The 20,855-nt window shown below is 49.7% G+C and overlaps 1 protein-coding gene across 1 annotated transcript; it reads right to left on the bottom strand.

Annotated features, from left to right (window-relative positions):
- Positions 1 to 574: 574 nt before the first annotated feature.
- Positions 575 to 6,246, bottom strand: PDRG1 (p53 and DNA damage regulated 1). The gene is made up of 5 exons (XM_025876731.2): positions 6,070 to 6,246; positions 4,432 to 4,507; positions 3,805 to 3,879; positions 1,756 to 1,836; positions 575 to 1,135 (listed from the first exon to the last, which is right to left on the bottom strand). The coding sequence occupies exons 1-5, from the start codon at positions 6,154 to 6,156 to the stop codon at positions 1,053 to 1,055; spliced, it is 402 nt and encodes a 133-aa protein (XP_025732516.1). The 5' UTR covers positions 6,157 to 6,246; the 3' UTR covers positions 575 to 1,052.
- Positions 6,247 to 20,855: the final 14,609 nt, after the last annotated feature.

Genomic DNA, 20,855 nt, shown 5'->3' with positions numbered 1-20,855 from the left:
CCAGCCTATGTTCCCATATCATTATCGTCTGGAGCCAAGTGGAGCAAGGGGACTAGGTGAGGCCACAGTCATTGTTACTGCCTGTCGAGTCCTGCTATCATTTCCCAGCAAGAGCCACTGTCCCTTTGCAGGTGGTGTCCTCAAGGCAATGTGCCCTCAAGTAAGGCTGAGATGAGGTAAAGAACAGAAGCTACTGTTCATTCATTTAGGAAACGTTTGTTAAGCCCTCAAAGAACATGAAAGACACAGTGCTGCCCTCACAGTACTTCACCCCCGGATCCGAGACCGCTGAGAGCGGGCGGGAACTCTGAGCAGTCTGGCCCGGGCCCTGCCTTCAGAGGTGGCGGAGGGCCACGTGAAGAGGCAGCTCCCTCCCCCATCCGTGGTCCAGGACTCTGCAAGGCCTTCCTGACTAAACAGCAGGTGCAGGAGTCTGAGACGCAGCACCCACGCTGGGCTCCATCCCAGGGACATGTAGGAGAAAAGGGCCAAAGTGGAGGCTGTGGTGGGGACTGGGGCGCGTGCCCCGCGGAAGGCTGCGGTGAACTACGAAGCACCAAGATTCCACCCTTCATTCAGAAGCCATCTGTGAGCTGCCCGCTTTATTCCAATTCCACCACATGCTGCCTGAGAATGCCTCTCTTCCTGAAAGGAATGCAGGAATGATGCTCCCTGCGGCTGCCAGGGGCCCATCTGAACAGCAGGCCCTTGTTAAAAGCGCCTGCTGTGGTCATTCTCACGCCTTCACAGGCACGGCCCCCACCCACCACTGGTGGCTGCTGGGGCCTATCAATGGGTCTTGTGTCCATCCAGCTCCAGTGGCTGGACCCAGCAGACACTGGCAGGCCGAGGGCTCCCTCCTGCCGTCACAGAGCAGCAATCCCCACAGACAGAGGTTTCTCATGCTCAGATTCCTGACGCCTAGCTCCCAACAGATCATGTCCTTGCAGGTTATAAAGCTGGAGAGTCCTGGGTCCTCCATGACCGCTGGTGGGGGGAGGAGGGGTCGGGGAGAGAAGCTGTCTTTGGTACCCCATCTTGGTTCTTGAGTTTCATCCTTTTAAGATGATCTTGAGAGCTTTAAGTTCATCCTGGTTGAGGGGATTCAGGTTAAAACCCTTCAACTCTGGTTTGCCTAGGGGGAGAAAACAATCCATCAGCAAGTTGGGCCTCCTGTTGTCCAACCTCCTGCTGGCCCTGGAGTCGGGCCCAGGAAAGGGGCTTATGCTGCATTCATGCTGCCAAACACTTGGCCTTAAGATGTAAAAGGGAAGGGCCTCAAATTCGGCAATGCACTGGACGAGGCACCTGAGTCAAGGACCTGCAGAGTCACGACTCTGCTGCCCAGAAACCTACCGATTTCTGCCAGACCTGTGACCAGTCTGGAGTGGTTAGGTTTACCCAGAAGTTCAGCTCTGACCTTGACCATCTGACTGAGGCCTTCTGCGTCCCCTCAGTCAGAGCTGTCCTGGTTCCTATACCATGCCCTAGGATATCATGTGAGATACCCCAGGCTGTTCCTCTTATGTCAGGAAAAAGACTTGTGACAGGAATAAGACCCCGCAACCCTCCTTGCCCATTCCATCTCTGGGCAGCTACGACTGCTGTCCCTGCCCACAGCCTCTACGCGGCCCACGTGCTGCCCAGGCCCTCGCCACCCACCTGGGAGGGGCTTCCCACCCGTGCTCTGCAAAGTCCATGCTGACATTGACAGTTCACTCCCCTCCTGGTTTCCAGTTCCCTCCAGGCCCATACCTTGGGCCTCAAAGAGGCGGTTGACCTTCACTTTAAGTCGTTTCCGGATTTTCTCTATTTCTTTATCCAGATGATCCTGATCTGAAAAACGAGGTGGGCGGAGGATGGGGTTATACTACAGACACAGTGACCCAAAGGCAGCCAGGGACGTCAGCTTCTCCCTAGACTCCTTGAAAGCAAGTGCTCCTGGCATTCAGGAAGAAGGGGACTTCAGAGACCAACTGAGGAAGGAACTGAAGAGCTAGAGAAGGGAGGTGATTTGTCCAAGACAGCTGAGTGAGCCCAGGACAGGACTGAGCACCCTGTCCACTGACCTATTTTCATTATGCAAAGTACCTTGGGCTGCTCAGTGGTGGTGGAGGGGTAATATCTGGACTTTAGGTCCCCCTCCCACAATGAAATTACAGAAAATTAAAACATCAGACCAGAATGAAGAACCTAGACCCAGCCCATCCAAGATGGCTGGAAAATGTGTGGCTCAGGAATCTTACAAACCCAAGTCCATCAAGGTGAGCGGTTTTTAAACAACATGACAGTGGTGATATGTGACCTAAACAATCAATGGGCAAGCCTGACGCTCAAGCTTAACCTAATTCACCTTGAACAGAAAAGATTATCTTGCCAAGATGGATCGCACGTGAACACAAACTGCACTATGAGGAAGTAGAGGCTACAAAGCTTGGTGACACAACTGCCTAATGTCACCCAACTCCACCTGCTCACGATGACATGCTGGCTAGTTTGTTTTCCCCACAGATTTTCATTCTTTCTGATAGGGAGAAGCCCCAAGCAGCTGAGCCCTCTGGCCTGGGCAACAGTTTTAGTGTTCATGGTAAATGACCAACCCTGGTCTCTTATGAGCTTATTAAGTTCACATCGACCCCTGAGAACCAGTGATATAATGTCCCAGAATCCTTCTGCATATGGTGACAAGACCACATTTGTAGGCCAAGACAGCTGAGGACCAGATCCTGAACCCAGGCAAGTGACCCCCTCTGAAAGCTCAGCCTGAGTGGCCTGGAGCCCACCACTCACATGCAATAACAACTCTTAATTTTATAACCATAACATTAGTGTGCATTTTTTAACAGGAAGCTGGAAACTTCTCTAAGCTGATATAGTCTCCTTTGCTAAAATTTTATTTCAACAGGGATAGGGAGATTCTGCCTTCAGGGACAGAGGCGACCTTGCTGGTCCTCTTGGCACATACATTTTGAAGGGTGGGGAAAGAGGAAACATGCATAATCTTTCCTTTTTCCAGCCAAGGACCCATCTGCACCTTGACTTTTTGCCTTTATGATGCTTCTCCAAAGAGCCTCCAGGATCGTGGTTATGAAGATTTGAGTAAAATGCTGAGTGCCCAGACCGTGGCAGACTCTAGAGGCTTGTTCTCCCCCAATCTCCACTGGCTCTATGGCAGGTGATGTCAAAAATAAAAGCGCACTCTGCCAGGCTCCCGTGCAGCTATGGGGGGGGGGGGAGCAGCAGCACGTGACTTAGTTCTGGCCAATGAGATGCCAGCGGTCTCTGAGGAGGACAGCATTATTTGGAAATAGAAGGCAAGGCCATGTATGGAGAAAGCTGGCCCTCTGCCGTTCCTGCAGCCTGGCCTGTGGACATGAGACCTGCAATGATGACACAGCCGCTCCAAGAATACGTGAAGGTGACCTTGCTGAGCGTCCGCGCCAGTCCTGGACTCCCCACCTCTGGACAACTGACGAGAAAAATAGAACCAGATTTCCTAAGCCTCCATTTGTTGGGTTTTCTGTATTTGTGGCCCAGCTCGTCCTCACTGATAAACAAGCACTAGGCTAAGTACACACACACTTTTATCCCCACTTCACAAATGTGCTCTGGAGATGCAGCCCCTCCTTCAGAGATGAGGAAATAACTCAGAGTGGCAGAGCAGGGATTAAAACCCACATCTGTCTGAGCCCTATAACAGAGCTGCCACTCATCAAATGGCCCCCAGTCTGACTCTCAGTTCTGGGTTAAGACCGAGGCTGGCAGGGGGAGACGTGTCCCTGACCCATCCCCAGAAGGCCTTACCTTTCTCAATCATTTCCTTCGTTTGAGGGTGAGGCATCTTGATAAACATGCTCCCGAAGCAAACCATCACATCTTCTGAAATGGCAAATGGTCACTCTTTCAACAAATATTTTTGAGCACTTAACTCTCTGCCAAGCATTGTTTTAGATGCTGAGAACACAGCAGAACCAGACAAAGTTTCTGCCCTCATCGGGCTTATGACAGAGTGGAGAAGAAGGAATAAATAAGCAAAAATACGGTAAGTACTCTGGAGAAAAATAAAGCAGGGTAAGAGGGATGGGGAATGCCAGAGAAGGGGAGGACCTTGTTACTTTCCCAGATGGTCTGACAAGGCCTCACTGATTATGTGACATTTGGGCAGAGACCTAAAGAAAGCGAGGCATGAGCCCTGCAGCCATCTGAGGAAAGAGTGAGCCAGGCAAAGGAAACAGGAACAGCAAAGACCAGTAATTTGCTTGGGGTGTTAGAACAGCAAGCAGACCAGTGTCAGACCTGTAACATTTTCTCCCTCATCTCCACGGGCTGTGTCACACATGTGTAGCTTTTTGTCTCTATTAGGGACAAGTTGAAAGCCTTAGAAGGAAAACAACACACCTCCAGGGCTGCAGTGACAAAACCTTGACTTACCAGAGAGGCTGAGATCCTTCTGCAGGGCCCGTAGGCCCTCCCGGTTCTGATTTCTTTTGGTGTCCAGGTCCACAATCTGCAAAGCACAGGGGCAGGAGGGAACTCAGCTCCCTCTTGCCTCAAACCATCACCTCCCAACAGACCAGGGGCTGTTAAAACCCAACAGAAACAAGGCATCATTCCTGGGTTTCTTCCAATGTCACGCCTAAAACACACTCGTGTGTAAATATATTTCTTCCCCTATTCAGTTTCCAGGTCTTTAAAGACAATGCTCTGTGAAGGTGTTCTCCCCACAGAGAAGGTGCTGGGGAAACGTTTGCTGATTAAATGGGTAATTCGTTATTATTCACTGGAGTGCTAATGCTCAAGCTTCAGGGCATTTGAGAATCACCAGGGGAGTAGAAACTTCTCCCTGGACAAGCTCCTCCAGCTGATTCTGACCTAGTATCACAAGAAGCCCAACAATACTAGACAGCAACGGCAGGGGTGGGGGGCACTGAGATGGTACTAACACCACAGAAGCTGCTAAGGAAGGAGGCAGAACAGTTTCTTGAGAGTGCTGGCTCTGGAGCCTCTGCAATCCTGCTGCCCGCTGCGAGCTGTGTAATTTCACCCTCTGAGAAATGGAGGTATGAATAGCACCTACCTCACACGTTACTGAGCCAGGAACTAAATAAGCTAGCATAGTACTTGACACACAGTAAGTGCCTGAGACATTTTAATTGCTACTTTATTATCATCCCGCATACCCTGATGCAGTGTTTAATTTAATGGGCACTTATCCAAGTCTTCCACTTTTCAGTAAATACCCTGCCAATCATTCACTTATTCTAACTGGTGATGAGGAGTCATGAATCATTCTTCACTCCTACTCCCTCACCTCCCATATGTAACCATCATCAAGGCCTACTAAATCCAACTCCAAAATATACCTCTGACCCATTCACTCGTCTCCATCACCACCACCCTGGCCCAAACCCATCCCTTGCAGGAACCTTGGCAGTGGCCGCTCACCCGCCCCTTGCCTCCCTACATTCTGTGCTCCACACAGCAGCCAGAGGAATCCTTTTAAAGCCTAAATCCAATAACATCATTCTCCCTCTCCCCATTAACTCCCTCCAAACACTGAGCACTTAAATTAGCACAAGACCCAGACTTCCTATGCAGGTGTACAAAGCGTCCCCACCTGCCCAATCCCAAGACTCCTCAGGCCTCTTTTCTCTTCCTCTTCTCCCCCGAGAGCCCTGGCGACGACAGTGCACCCACGGTCAGTGGGACGGGGCCTGAGGAGGAACTGCCTTTTGAAAAAGATGTTCAGGTAAACCACCCAAAGAGGTAATGGCTCAGGATCCGGAGGGCACGGCGAGGGGCGGGCGGAGGAGGGAGACAGGGAATCCCTGGCACCGAGCAGGCGCTCATTTAACACATACTAACGCGTGAAGCGCGGCATCGTGCCAGGTGTCTGGCCCACCTTGCCTCACCGGTGCCCCACGTCTGTGGTCACGGCCTTCAGCCCACCAGCCCACCAGGGAACCCGCGCTGGAGCCGGATTCCGGGCCCCGCGCGCGGCCCTGAGGCGCTCGCCGCCAGGCCCCAACTGCCGAACCCTGGCCCCAGCGCCGCGGACGGGCCTCCTACCTGCCGCTTGTCCGCCAGCACCTCCTCGGCGAGCTCTTCCACCTCCACCAGGTACCGCAGCACCCGCTCCGCCTCAGGTGATAGCATGGTACCGAGCAGCTCCGACTCAACCCAGATTGACTGCGACACTATTCAAACTCCGTTTGGAATCCGCTTCGGCTGCGCACGCGCACGGGCAGAGCTTCCGGCGCGCACGCGCAATTAAAAGAACAGTGGCGCGCAGGCTCCAACCCTCAAGTGTCGGCAGGACGCGAGAGGCGGGGCCTAGCTTTGGGGGCGGGACTGGAGCGCCCCCTGCAGACTCAGAGAGCATAGTCCACAGAGCTGCCTCTTAACCCCTCCCGCCTCCCTTCCGGTTTCTTGAGCACCTGCTAGGTGCCAGGCAGTTTAGGTGTTGAGGGTGCAGCAGTGAACAAAACACAGTCCCTGTCCTCATGCAACTTCATCCTAGTGGGAAACACCGACAGTTCATGACAAAACAAGTGGTTACATACTATGGCGAGCAATGATAGGTGTTTTGGAGTAATACAAATCATTCTTCCCCTGTTTATGGAACACCAAGAATGCCCATGTGTCAGTGTGACTTATATTTAACCTCTGACACCTTCAGTTTCCAATTTATAAAATCGGAGTGAATAAAAATCCCTCTCATTGTCTCTTTGCAGGATCAGAAGGAGGCAGAAATCATTTTTAAAATTCAGTTTTCAGGGCGCCTGGGTGGCTCAGTCGGTTAAGCGTCTGCCTTCGGCTCAGGTCATGATCCCAGGGTCCTGGGATGGAGCCCCGCATTGGGCTTGCTGCCCCGCGGGGAGCCTGCTTCTCCCTTTGCCCCTCCCCTCCACTTGTGCGCTCTCTCTGGCTTGCTCTCTCTCTCTCAAATAAAATCTTTAAAAAAATAAAAAATAAAATTCAGCTTTCACCAGTATTCCTTGAGCCCCTGTCTTGGGCCCAATCGCCAGAGTAGTTGACCTAGACCCAAGGAAGGGGCTGGAAAACCACATGCAGTGAGCGATGAGGTGCCCTCTCAGAAAAGAAGTTCTGTAAGTGCAAGAAAGCAAATTGGCGTGGGTCGTGGGATTTGGAAGGACCTCCAAGAAGAGGCATGCAGGAGGAATGTGGTTGTCCTTCAGAACAAGAAGGTTCCCTATAGATCTTCATGCCCAAACCCTTCATTGTACAGCTAAAAAAGCTGAGGCCCAGAGAGCAGTGAGGATCTTACAAAGTCAACAGCAGACCTGAGACTAGAATTCTGACCTCTTGCCTCCCTAATTCCAGCTTTTTATTCTCCATTAGGTCCCTTGTAACCAAGCCCTTTCATATCCCTTGCCTTACTTGAATTTCACAATTTTTATACTGCCCATTTCATAGCTGCAGACTGAGGCCAGGAGAAGAGCAATGCTTTGTCACACAGAAAGTCAGGAGTAAACGTGTGTCTAGAAGCATTCTGGTCTTCATACCACAGCTGTCTCTGGACCCTGGGGAAAAAATGCTCCCCCAGATTGTGGCCCCAGTAGCACTTCCTCTTTGCCTGGCCTTTGGCTTCCTTCAAGTGCCAGAGGCAGAGCTAATTTTCCCTTCAGCTGCCCTGCATGGGGAAAGAAGGAGATTCATTAAGGATTCCTCACTGAGGGTGAATTTGTCGCCAAACCCAAGATGTTTTGTGTAAACACCTTCTGGTTCAGAAACGCAGGCACAGGTCCTATGAAGGAAGGAGGAACTTTTGCCAAAGGAGAAACAGGGCTTACCAGGCATCCCTGAGGCCTAGACCCCAGGACTGGGTCTCTTCCACATGGGGGCCCAAAGAGGGCTAGACCAGGCTGACCCTGCCAGATGGGCCTGGATGGGGAAGGGTTGAAATATGCTCCCAAATTGACTATGACTGGCCCCTAGAGAGCATCCTTGGCCACTGGAAGTATTGGGGAGGGAAGTCATATGTTTCATCTATGTTTAGAACCATCTATTTCACAAATATTTATTGACTTTCCCGACTCTGTTATAGGGCTTCTGCCATGAGCAAAAACCAGACATGGTCCTTGCCCTCAGAAAGCTTCTAGTCTGGCAGGGGAGACAGATGATGAATACATGAACAAGTAAATATATCATATGTCAGGTGGATAAATGCTATGGAAAACAACAGCATGGGACAAGGTAGAGAAAAACTGATGGAGGGGCTATTTGCAACAAGGTGGTCAGGGACGGCTTCTCTGAAGAGGTTGCACTGGAGCAGAGATGTGGAATAGGTGAGGGATAAGCCATGTGAATGTCTGAGGGAAAAGTGTTCCGGGCAGAGGGAATAGCAAATTCGAAGGCCCTGAGATGAGGCTTTGTTTGGCAAATTGAAAGACTAGCAAGGCCTGTGTAGGTAGAACAGAATGAGCAAGGGGAAGAAGGTAGGAAATGAGGTCAGAAAGGGGAAGGAGGCATTAAACAGACGGTTCTACAGAGGGGGCTGTAGATGCCCCGCCCAAACCCATGAAGCCCTCCCTGGAGGTCAGCTGCAGACAATGGTGCACAAGCCTGTGGCTTCCTGCTTCTCTCCGCTCACAGATGCGAGTTGAGTTGGGGAATGCTGGTGAGTTAAGGCCCACAGGAGTGACCTTCAACCAAGAGGAGAGAAGAGTTAGTGACTGCATATCCCAGCTTCTTTGCCCCTCTGTGGGAGACCCAAGAGGAGGCTGCCACAACCATCCAAGTAAGAGGGGATGGTCACTGCACCAGGGAGTAGCAGTGGGGGTAGCAGGCAATGGGGGGTGTCTCAGGGCCTTTGCACTCACTCCTCCATTAGCTTGGATTAATTTTCTCATGCACCTTTGTACCTGTGTCCAGGTACACCTCCACTTATCAGCTTGGTGTCACGTCTTCCCAAGGGTCACGAGTCTCCTCTAGGCCCACACAGCTTCCCCAGCTTCCCCGATCTCTGCGCCTCAATGCTATCTTTTTCTCCAATCATCTCCCTCTCCAGCCATAAGCTCGAGGGCAGAAACCGTATCTGTCTTGTTCGCTGCTGTGTCTCTAGAACTTAGAATGGTGTCTGGCACACAGTGGGTGCTCAGCCAATGTTTACGGAATGAAGGAATAGACTCAACATGAAGCAGAACTTTCTAAAATCCAAAGTATTCAAAGATGAACGGAGCTAACTCAAGGGTAACTAGTTCGAATCCCAGAAGGAAGCCTAGACTGCCACATGGTCAGGATATTGCAGAGATGTATCCCTCTGCAGCCTCGGGAGGGGGTTTGGGGATGGGGGGCCTGGGAGGGTGATCCCTAACCAGAAAAATCCTGCCTGGTCACACTGGGCACACCCCCAATCTTTAGCCACCCTAAGCCCAGGCCAAAAGGGAATGGCTGCTGAGACTTGGGTGTTTGGGGACTGGAGCCAACAAGGGCAATGCTGTACCCATCCCCCTAGGATCCCCTTTTACTGTGTGCCATCTTTGGGTATGCGTTCAGTGACCAGCATTTGCTTCTCTCCTTAGGGAGGACCGCCCACAGGCTGCTGGAGCTTCCTGGGGTGACTTACCTTCCCCCTAAGCTATAACACATTATTTCAGAGATATGAAAGCCCACCTTCCTTGCCTGGGATGCTGGTGTGGGTGTGGGTGGATAACTCAGGTATAACTTACACCTCACAGTCCCCCCGTGGAATCAGGCTGAAGCTGCTATCCGCATGACATCTGCAAGGCCTGCTTGGCTTCCTCTCCTTCCCTGTCCTGCCTCCCCCACTCCCTATGGTCAAAACCCCCCAAACTCCCATCTTACTCAGTAAAAGCCAAACTCTTTGCCGGGGCGCACAAGAACCTGCCTGCCCTGCCCTGCCTCTCTGAGGCACTTCCCACCTCTCTCCTCACTGTTTCTCTAAGCCCTCATGTCCGCTTGTCTCCCTCCTTCACTTGCTACAAGTCTTGGCTTAAATTTCACCTTCTCAATGAGACCTACCCTGACCACTCTACTGCATTTAAAAATGTAAACCCTGCTCCTCCCTGTACTCTGATCAACTTCCTCTGCTCTACTTTTTCTCCTTTTTTTCATAGCATTTGTTACTTTCCAGTGTTATGTAATTAACTTACTTGTATTTACTGTTAATCTCCCTCTGCTAGAAAGGAAGGTCCACAAGAGCAGGAATCTTTGTCTCATTTGTCACTGATGTATCCCAAATGCCTAGAACAGTGCCTGGTGCATAGTAGGTGGTCAATAGACATTTTTGAATGAATGAATGAAGAAAAGAGCCAGAACTCTAACCAGGCAGATTCTCTTTGACGCCAGGCTCTTAACCACTATGCTGGAGGTGGGCGGTGGGAGTGGCAGATCATGCCAGGACTTGTTGGCTAAGGTAAGGGGATTGGATTTTGTTCATAGATCCGTGAGAAGCTACTGGAAGGTTTTGAGGAAGTATGGGACATGATGGAGTTTACTTTGTAAAAGCACTCTCTGGCTGTGGGGCTAGGATGAGCGAAAAGGGAGGGTACAGCCCCGGGAGTGGGGTGTTAAGGGTGGGAGAGTGATGATGGGGGCTTGGAGAGGCAGCAGGACCGTGGCTCCACTGGGGCTGGGAGCAACAAGAAACCCGCTCAACATCCCAATTCTCCAGGCAGCCTGGGTGGTTGCCTCATGGGCTCTGGCCTGTGAGTAGTCCAGGCCGGGCCTCCCAGCTGCTGACAACGTGCCCCTGTCCCACAGATGGACTGTTTGCTCTCCTGGGTGGTCCCCAGCCCCTCCCTCTGCTTCCTTTGCGCCCTTGTGGGCTTAGCAGGTGGAGGGGAGGGCTCCCCTCCTTCTCCTCCCCTGACCCGGAGAATAATCCTTATATTCATTCGCTCTTCCTCTGTGCCCTCACTTCATCCTCCCACACCCCCCAGTAACACAGAAACCTGATTCCCGTAGGGCAGATGAAGACACTGAGGCCCAGAAATGGGATGGGACCCTCCTGAGGTCATGCAGCCAGATGGGGACGCCAGGTGGGGACCTGTCTTCCCACTCCCCTTGCCCCGATTTCATCAGGCAACAGATGGTCCCATGGCTTGACTTGAAAAATCTTAAGTGACCTCAAAGAGAATGTAAGGCCAGAACATTCCAGGCCTCCCTGCACTGGCCTTTACTACTACCTTGAATACTAAATCTATTCATTTTCAATTCCAGGAATAGATTCTTCTTACCAAGAATGAAAACATTACAGAAAAAACTCAATTTCCTTTTTGACACCCCTCCCCCCACTCCAGTTCCCCTTAGAGTCCCAGTTTGAGTGTGTCTTTTCAGATATAAATGGTGATACTCATTTAAAGGTATAGTTAGGAACCCTGAGAAAATATGGAAGACCATCATGTGGATGGCAAGGCAGGAAGACGTATGGAGGGCACTGCTCACAAATGCGTTCCTCTGTAGTCCATTTACTCTTGGACATTTTTGACTGGTATATTTAGATCACTCTCCTGTTTTCCGACAGCTGCCATGTTTTCTAGGGTGTAGAAGCACCATATTTCGTTTGTTTTTCTAGCTTTCTAAATTAAATTTTACGTTTATTTCTTATTTATTTATTTTTTAGGGTTTTATTTTATTTCATTTTTTTAAAGATTTTATTTATTTGTCAGAGAGAGAGAGAACACAAGCAGGGGGAGCAGCAGACAGAGAGAGAAGCAGGCTCCCCACTGAGCCAGGAGCCTGATGTGGGACTCTATCCCAGGACCCTGGGATCATGACCTGAGCCGAAGGCAGACGCTCAACCAACTGAGCCACCCAGGCTTCCCTTACACTTATTTCTTATGCACTAAAGTACAGAGGGTTGAATAGGTCCCACTGCTCAGTTCTTAGCACAGGGTCAGGAGGAGATCTGCAAGGATCCTCTCTTGTTTGTACCATTTCCTCCTTTTCCTCCCCACCCCCCCTCAATTCTGACCTCACCAAAACTCTCTCCATGTTTGATAGATGTCCTTATTTATTTGAGATTGCTTACAAAATGCATAGTAGTTGTTTTGTGTGCTTATGGATTTAAAAAAAACTATTTTAAAGATTTATTTATTTATTTGACAGAGAGAGACACAGCGAGAGAGGGAACACAAGCAGGGGGAGTGGGAGAGGGAGAAGCAGGCTTCCCGCGGAGGAGGGAGCCCGATGCGGGGCTCAATCCCAGGACCCCGGGATTATCACCTGAGCTGAAGGCAGATGCTTAACAACTGAGCCACCCAGGCACCCCAGATTTTTAAAAATTTTAATGATGGTATCACACACACACAGAGAAGAAGACAGATCATAAGTGTACAATAGTCTGTAAACTTTCAAAAACGGAACACACCTATATAACCAGATCAGACAAAAGAACTAGGAGATCCCCTCCAAGGCCTCCCAACCACTACCCTAAGAGTAACCACCACTACCCTAAGAAACAAAATAAAACCCTAAAAAAAGTCTGGTGACTTCTAACACCAGACATTGATTCTGTCTGTTTTTGAAATTTATACAAATGGAGTCACACAGTGTGTGCTTTTTTGTGTCTGACTTCTTTTGCTCAACACTTTGTTCAAGAGATTTATCTCTATTATCCTGTGTAGTTGTGGATGGATCACTTACTTTCAATATTATAAAGTATTCTACTGGTCGAATTACACCACAGTTAAACCATTCTGCTGCCGTGGGTGACACACGGTGGTTTCCAGCGTGGGGCTGTTACAAAGTGCAGATAGGAACAGTTGTGTGTCTTTGGATATACACACATATGCATGCATTTCTGTCGTGTGTAGATCCAGGAGCAGAGTTGCTAGGTACGGCCAGTTTTAATAGATACTGATCAACTGGATGTGTGTTTTAAATCCCGATGAGTATTATTGTGATACAACTCATGTTCATGTCCTGCTCCTTTATTTTTTCTCATCTGATATTTATAGCTCTATCCATCTACTCTGTGTATCTCTAGTTCCTTCCTCCTGGAAGCTCCAGAGAACCCGAGCTGCTCCCCCGCAGCATTTCACTTGTCCTTTCCTGTGGTTGTGGATGCTTGAGTTCCCTTTTTTCTCTCCATCAATCCCCACAGAGCCACCCTGATCACCCTTGCACACTTGTCACAGGCATGAATATGCTTCTTTCCCCTAAATACTACCATACTCCTCTCCAGAATGGCTGTACTCATTTACACCCCACTGGTGATGCACGTCCTCACCGACATTAGACATTGTCCACCTGTCTCTGGCTTGTCAGTATGGTGGTAAGCATCATAGTTACCTAAACAATTCTCTCGTTGGAGGACATTTAAGTTGTTTTCCATCTTATTAGAAGTGCTGCAATGACCCTTCAGGGCCGTGTCTCCTGGTGCTTGTCTGTGAGCTCAACTTCTTCTTTGCCTCATCTTCCTCCACAATTCTTGAGCCCTAGTCCCCCAACACGTCCCAATGTTCTCACCTCTCTGCCTTTGCTCAGGCTGTGCCCTCTGCCTGGAATATCCTTCGATTTCTTTCCTTCTCCACTTGTTGAGGTCTTACTCTTTCTTCCCTTAAGGTCTCTTCTCCTAGAAGATACCCTCCCCCCACAACTCTGATTCCCCAGGAAGCTCACTCTCCCTCAGGCCTTCTTTGGTCCTTCTTTTCTTCTGACATCAGTCACTTTCCTGTTTTGGGCTACCTATTTTTTTTTTTTTTGCCACTGTTTTGGCTTTCTCACTGGCCTTGGAGCTCACTGGCGCTAGGGGCTCCATGGGCTTCCCCTCAGATGCCCAGGACCTGCAGGAGAGGTCTACTGAATGGCTGAGTGTGCCCATGACCTAATCATGTGTTGGAGGAAATTCAGGATCCAGTCTGTCTGTCTGTCTGTCTGTGTCTCCCCCCCTCCCCCTTCTCCTCTGCTTTTTCACCAACCAGAACCTTTCAGGAGTTGCTCATTCCACTGGAAAGAGGGTGGAACATGGAGTCAAGGCTTCCCCTGTCTTGGGTGGAGAGGAGAAGTTCAACTCATCTGTAAAATGGAATGTTGGCATTCACTCATTCACTCAAGGCAACGGTTATTGAGTGTCTAGCCTGCGTCAGGCCATGGGGACCCACTGGTAAATAGGACAGGCCTAGTCCTGAGTTTCACAGGCTTTTAGTCACAAGGATAAGATTGACATTTGTGCATGTACCATTCCTCACTGCAACAAGGCTCAAATGAAAAGCTCAGGGTCAAATAAGATTATATACCTTAACCTAACCTAAATCAGGGAGTGGAGGTAAAAGAAGCTTTCTTTAAAAAGTGACATTTGACTCGAGATCTAAGGATGAATAAAAATAAACTAAGCAAATGGAGAGGCTATGGGTGAAATTGAGGTAGAGAAATTGTTTCAGGCAGGGGGAAACAGCACTTGCAAAGGCACTGTGGCAGGAGGGAACCTGAAGGCCAGTGTCGCTGGAGCCCAAGGAGAAGGGAGAAAAGGAATAGGAGATGAAGTTGAATGGGTAGGCAGGAGCTAAGTCACAATGGAGGGCCTGGTGGGCAAAGTGACGTTGAGAAGTGGAATCATTCACTCAATAAGTAATTATTGGATACCTTCCATTAGCCTGGAGCTGTGCGATAGCAGCGAACAAGGCAGACAAGGTCTTTGTTCCCAGAGAGCCCACAGTCTGTGGGCAGATAATAACATTAAGCGGAGGAGGAATGGCTAATCTTTATAGAGGCCCTAATGTGTGCCAGGAAATGTGCTGAGCACTTTCTCATTTGATCCTCACCACCACACATCATGAAGTAGGATACTTTTTTTGAAGAGGAAACAGGCTTAGCAAGGTGGAGTGATCTCCCCATCTGCAAGGAGTCTTGAGGCCATATTGCAGTCCATTTTAAAAGCCCTTTTACAAGCATTTTTACTCAATGCCAGTATGTGTGGGAGACATTGGCATGGTCCCTATAGAGGCATCTCTCTAAACTATAAACACACATACCATTCCATCAGCAAATGGATTTAGCCTACAGATACCCAAAATGGTGTGTTCACTAACAGATTGTTGTAACAGGGTGGAGACAACCTAACTGCCTGTTTAATTTAGGGGGTTGGTGAAGTAGAGTATGGACCATCCATGCAAGGGAAGGCTGTGAAGCCATGAAAAAGAGCAAGGGCAATCTCTCTGCACTGACACGGAGCGATCTCCCAAAGTGCTATTCCGTGAACAAAAGACAAAAGACAGAACTATGTATAATTAAGCTATGTGTTTCAAAGTGGCGGAATAGGGTTTAAAGATAAGTAGATGAGAGAGAGACTGAGAAAGGAAACTTGTCATTGATTGCCTCTGGAAAGGGGAACTGATGGCTGCAAGAAAGGTAGGACAGAAAAATGGGTCTCCTTTGCACCCCTGGACTTGGAGCCATGTGGCTGTGTTTACTACTCAATAAGTAAATAAATAAACACAATTATGTTTGTTTCAAGGACTTTCAGATTCTATAGGGAAGAAAGTGACATCGGAACAGGGAAGACCTTCCAGGATGGTTGAATTGAAGGTGTCTTAGTGACTGCCTTGTTTGACAAATGAGGAAACTGAGGCCCAGAGAAGAGAAGTGAGGTGACTCGCGCAAGGTCACCTAAGCAGGTAACAGCAGACACAGGACTGGCTGTCACTTCAATTATAGACCTGTGTCCTTTCATGTCATGGCTGGCTCGGGAATCCCTACACATCTACGTGCCAAGTTGCACTAAGTGCGGAGGACACAGTGGTGAACCACATAGACGTGACTGCTGCCTTCACAGATCTTATATTCTAGACAAGGAACAAATAAATGCATATTATAACATCATACAGTGATAAATGTTTTGGATAAAAATAAGGCAGGTGAGGGGATAGAGTGGCAGGGGGAAGTTACCAGGAAAACCCTTCTGAAGAGGCAACATTTTAGAGAAGAGAAAGATGGAGCCTTGTGACTACCTGGGGCCAACTGTAGGAACAAAGCCGGGCAGGGGGAATTAGGTTGGCATGGTAAGAGAGCAGCAAAGGGCCAGTGGCTAGAACAGAAAGAAGGAGGGAAAGACAGGAGGAGGCGAGGTTAGAGAGGAGAGCAGGAGAGACATTGTAGGCAGCGCTGAGGACTTTGGCTCGAGGTGGGGTAGGAAGTAGTCTGAAGGTTTTGAGCAGACAGGGAACCTGATCAGATTTCTTTTTTAAAAAGACCCTTCTGGCTAAGGGTGGAGACTGAACATTAGGCGTGAAAGAGGGGCTACAGGGAGGCCAATGAGGAGGCTGGTGTAGTCCGGTTGTCCAGGAGAGGTGACAAGGATACGGCCTGGGGCAGTGGGTGGGGAGCTGAGATTGGTCTCCCCGTTTGTGCAAGGAAGGAGTTGGATGACATGGTCCCCTAGGGCCTTCCCAGTTCTGGCATTCGGTAATTTGATGAATTAGCTCAGCATACACCAAGTAGGTGCAGACAAGCCCGTTTTCCTTTTCTCATAGTCTCTAGATTTTTCCTTTTGGATTCTGAGTCTGGACAGAGCCCAGCGATCTGAGGCTCAGAGCGGGGACTCCTGCCCACCCCCATCACTGCCAGCCTCACTCCGGTCCCCACCTCCCAGGGACAGATGGGTGGGCAGCAGGAGGCGGCTGGGCCTCGAAGCCTGCAGGGCCCCGGGGGAGGGAATTATCTGAGAGTTCATAACCCCTCTCTGCCTTCCAGATCTTGAGTCAAAAGCCCCAAATGTCACAGCCCCAAGGGGCAAGGGTTTGAGGGTGCCAGGAGAGGGGGGCACGACAAGGCGCTTTTCTGTCCTCTGCTGACCACATGGAGGTGGGGCCCTGGGGTGCTTGAGAACTCCAGCCCTGGGAGCAGGAAGCCATTAGAGGCTGAAGCTGGTGGCCCTCAGACCGTGTCTGACCCACTGACCTATTTACTTGGCCTGAAAAATGTCTGAGCAAAAATGGAGCCAACATTTAAAAACCAAGAGATTGTACAATAAAATCCAGATTTCTGGCTTCTCTTGAGTAATTAGAAAATCTGACCATACTGACCACTTATTCCCATATGACAGCATTCAGCCTTAGCTGAGTAGCAGCTGTCCTCATTATTATCTTATTTTATTAATAGGTAAATACATTTACACGATTCCAAAAAAAATTATAAATGGGCATATATGAAGTCTCCCTCTCCCACCCCATTCCCCTTCTGTCCAGTGCCTTCCTTGGTAATCTCATTTTCTTATGTACACTTCCAAAGTTTCTTTGTGCATATACAACAAATACAAAGATAGATTATTATCCTCCCTTTCACCCAGCTTCATTCCCCACCCCAGCCCCCATTCTATCCCTTGCTTGTCCCCATGGAGGCCTCTCTGTATTAGAAGATGGAGAGCTCCACCACTTCCCTTACTGCTGCCGGTCATTCTGTTGTCAGAAAAGTCCATGGTTTATTTAGCTGGTCCCCTACCGACGGGCATTTGGGTCATTCCCAATATTTGCAGTTATAAACAATGCTGTGCCAATTATCATGTGCATAGTTTACACAAGAACTAAAGGACAATTACTAGAAACTGGTCCAAGCAGAGGGTGCAGTAGGCATGGATTGAACTTGCAGCTATGATAAAAGACTGTTCCCAAGAGTGATTCCCAAGATTCCCAACAAAGCTCAGAGACCATGCCCTTGGGGACGAAGGAAAGGCTCCCAGATGGGTTTCTGCTACTTGCTAGGTGTGGGACTTCTCTCTGGGCCTCAGTGTTCCTATCTGCAAAATGAGAGAGGGGGTTGAGGAACTGGGTAAGATCTCAGGGCCTGTCCAGTTCTAAACAGTTGTGGTCCACCTTCTCCTTCCACACTAGTCACACCCAGCCTCTTTTCAGCCCTTAAATGAGCCTGACTCAGTTCCATTGCAGAGCCTTTGCTCAAGCTGTTCTGCACCCCGCTCCCCACACAGCTTCCACTAAAACACCATTCCTGTACGCCCTTATTGGTCCTAGTCTGAATCCCCGATCTTTGATCTCGGGCCACTCAGAACATACTAGTCTAAACCATTCAGGTCAGGGTCCCCCCCTCTACAGTCCCACTGACCGGTGGGTCACGCCCACCTGGTCCACACTTCAGACAGCCCATCAAATCCTTCTTCTGTCACGGCTCCAGTTGCCCAAAGTAGAGTTCTTGAATGCCAACTCTGCTACTTCCTAACTAATGGCTTTGGGCAAGTGAAAGCACCTGCCTGGGTCTCAGTTTCCTTGTGCAAAAAAAAAAAAGGGCAGGGGGGCTGGTTTGAGGATAATTATGTGGTAATATCCGTAAAGTTCTTAGCACAATTCCTGACACACAGAAGGACTCGATAGTTCCGTGAGTCACTGCCCTTGTCTGTGTCAGTTACCCGGTTTACGAAGTGGGAAGAACGACAGAAGCTATTTCATAGAGTTGATCACTCACTCACTGCATTCAGCGTTGTTTATAAAATGCCTATTCGGTGTCAGGCAAAACATTGGGCACTCAGCAATTCGTTGAAGAAAATAGATAAATTGTCCCAACTCTTATGGAGCTCCCAGGCAGTTCCAAACAGGCACACATAAAAAGATAAATTGCCAGTGTACTGATGTTAAGAAGGAAAAGACTAAAATGTCATGGAAGCTTGTAACAGGGTGATGTCAAAGAGACTTCTCTGAGGGATAAGGAGCAGGGCACTGTTGGGTGGGAGATCCAGGAGGGCTTTCTGTGGAAGGCATCACCTTAGCTAATAATTAGCATTAATTATCCTCACCCCAGCCCTAGGAGGAAAGCACTGGTTACAGTTTCCCATTTTGCTTTTTTTCCCTGAAGCTAAGAGAAATTGAGTGACTGCCCAAAGTCATGGAGTCAGGAAGAGGTGAGTAGGTTTTGAACCCAGGCTTCCTGGTTCTAGAGTCTCAGACGTAAAAACTTGTCATCTACTGCCTGTTTGAACAGTTTGATCCTAGGATGTGGATAGGCATGGGAGGTAGAGGAGCTGCCTCCACTGGGGTGGGGCCCAGAGGTGAGAACCTAACTGTCAGGCCCCATCCAGGCACCTGTGAGAAGGCAGAGATCCAGACATGTACAGAACTGGCCATTCGGGGATCCAAGGGCAGAGTTCTCCTCTGCCCAGGCCTCTGTGCACTCCATGAGTCTCCCTGCTTAGGGCTGTAGAACAGAAAAAAAGGGAAAAGATACTGTTCCTGACTGAATCACATTGGGATTCAGACTCCCCTCCAGCCCAACACGCAAAAACTCCCACTAGTCCACACATGCCTGCAGATAGAGACTATTAGCTTTGAATCCAGCCTAGAAAACTCCCTAAATCCCTAACTCTTCCTTCTCTGTTTTCAGCCTTGGGCCACAGCTGGCTCTCCAACCTCCTGAGCATTGCTGGGACCAAAACAGTCCCTGGACACGAAAGGGATGCTGGGCTACAGGACCGCAGATGGCTGCTCCTTCCTGACCCGGGGCAGCTGTCGCCCTTTATCTTCCCTTCCCAGCTACTCTGAAGCAGGGTGGTCCTCAAGTCTCCCCTCCCCCCCTTCTTCCCCTTCTCACCAAACTCTCCTCCCCTTGTGAGATAGCAAAGCCTACTCTAGGGCCACATGATGGCTTGAATTTGGCTCTAGCACTGAGTAACTGTGTAGCTCCAAACAAATTAATTAACTTCTCTGTGACTCAATTTCTTCATCTGTAAAATGGGAGGAAAAAAACATAAACTACCTCACAGATTGTGAGGATGAAGTGAGTTAGTAGTTGTATAGTGATTCCAGTGTCTCTGGCAAACAGAAACTGCTACATGAGTGCTTGTACAATAAATGCCTGATACATCCAATCTGAGCAAAAGGGTTGGAGGTGAGCTGGGGTATCCAGGATGTACAAGTAACCCTACCTCCTCTCCTAAATTATTGTTATATTCTCTCTCTGGCTTCTCCACCCTCAAGCTGTTTCCTAGTGAGCATTTCTCTCCTCTGGCTGCAGGGGCTTCTTTGCAAATCCAGATTTGATCACATTTGTCTCCTGCTCAAATTCTGCAGTGGTTTCCCATTTCTTCTGGGAAGTACATCTTCTGGACTTTTAGGGTCTCATCCCTCAGACCTCTTCAGCCCCATCTTTCCCAATTTTCCACCTCCCTGGATCTGTGGTCCAGAATTCCTTGAAAATGTGCCCTCAAATCTCAGGCTTGCAGGCCTCTGCACTTGCTCTTCCCTCTACCTGGTCCTTCCTCCCATCCCCTTCCCTCTGATGTTGCCCCTTCCCTGCCCAACTCTACTAGGGCTGTGGCCAGATGAAAGCAGTCCGGGGGGGGGGGGGGGGGGGGGGGGGGGGGAGGGGGAAGGGGAGAATGGGGAAGAGACAGCAACTCTCAGAGCTGCAATTTTCTCATTCAAACCAGTAAGAAAAAGACAATAGGAAAAAGGAGTCTTCAAGATCAAAGACGGGGATGGAACAATATGCGAACACTCTGGAAACTAGGAAATGGCTTGTTAGCATCCAGTGATTGCTAAAGAGTTCCTGAGGTGCCCGCCTAGGTAGCTCCTTGCTTCCGAGTCCCTTATCCCCTACCCTCCTCAGACCTAGGCCACTGGAGGTAAACAGAGGAGATAGATGGAAGAGGAGAGGTTGGAGAGGGGGGCGGTGAAGAAAAGAGGAAATAAGGAAGTGCAGTGGGGTGGGGATGAGAGGCAGAAAGCGTGTGGCTGGGGCCCCACGCCTCTGAGGAAGGAAGGAGAGGGTGACCTGGGATGCTCTCCCCTACCCTCCCCCTCTCCCTTCCCTGGGGACCTGAGCCCATCCGGCCGCAGCCCTGGCGGGGTGGGGGAGGGACGGGGGAGGCGCCGAGGGGAATGAATAATTGAAGTAGAGGGGAGGAGGAAGAAGAGGAGAAGAGGAAG

Source organism: Callorhinus ursinus, unplaced genomic scaffold (genome assembly GCF_003265705.2).
Source record: "Callorhinus ursinus isolate GAN/ISIS: 27379988/994484 unplaced genomic scaffold, GSC_fseal_2.0 scaffold38, whole genome shotgun sequence".
Taxonomy (NCBI): Eukaryota; Metazoa; Chordata; class Mammalia; order Carnivora; family Otariidae; genus Callorhinus; species Callorhinus ursinus.
The sequence above is the reverse complement of the archived record's forward strand: the minus strand, read 5'-3'. Positions and strand labels throughout refer to the sequence as shown.

Coding starts and splice junctions, on each gene's coding strand:
- PDRG1 (XM_025876731.2), bottom strand. CDS start 6,156: ATGCTATCACCTGAGGCGGAGCGGGTGCTGCGGTACCTGGTGGAGGTG. Junction 4,508..6,069: donor TGCTGGCGGACAAGCGGCAG/GTAGGAGGCCCG, acceptor TGTGCTTTGCAG/ATTGTGGACCTGGACACCAA. Junction 1,837..3,804: donor GAAGGAAATGATTGAGAAAG/GTAAGGCCTTCT, acceptor CTCGTTTTTCAG/ATCAGGATCATCTGGATAAA.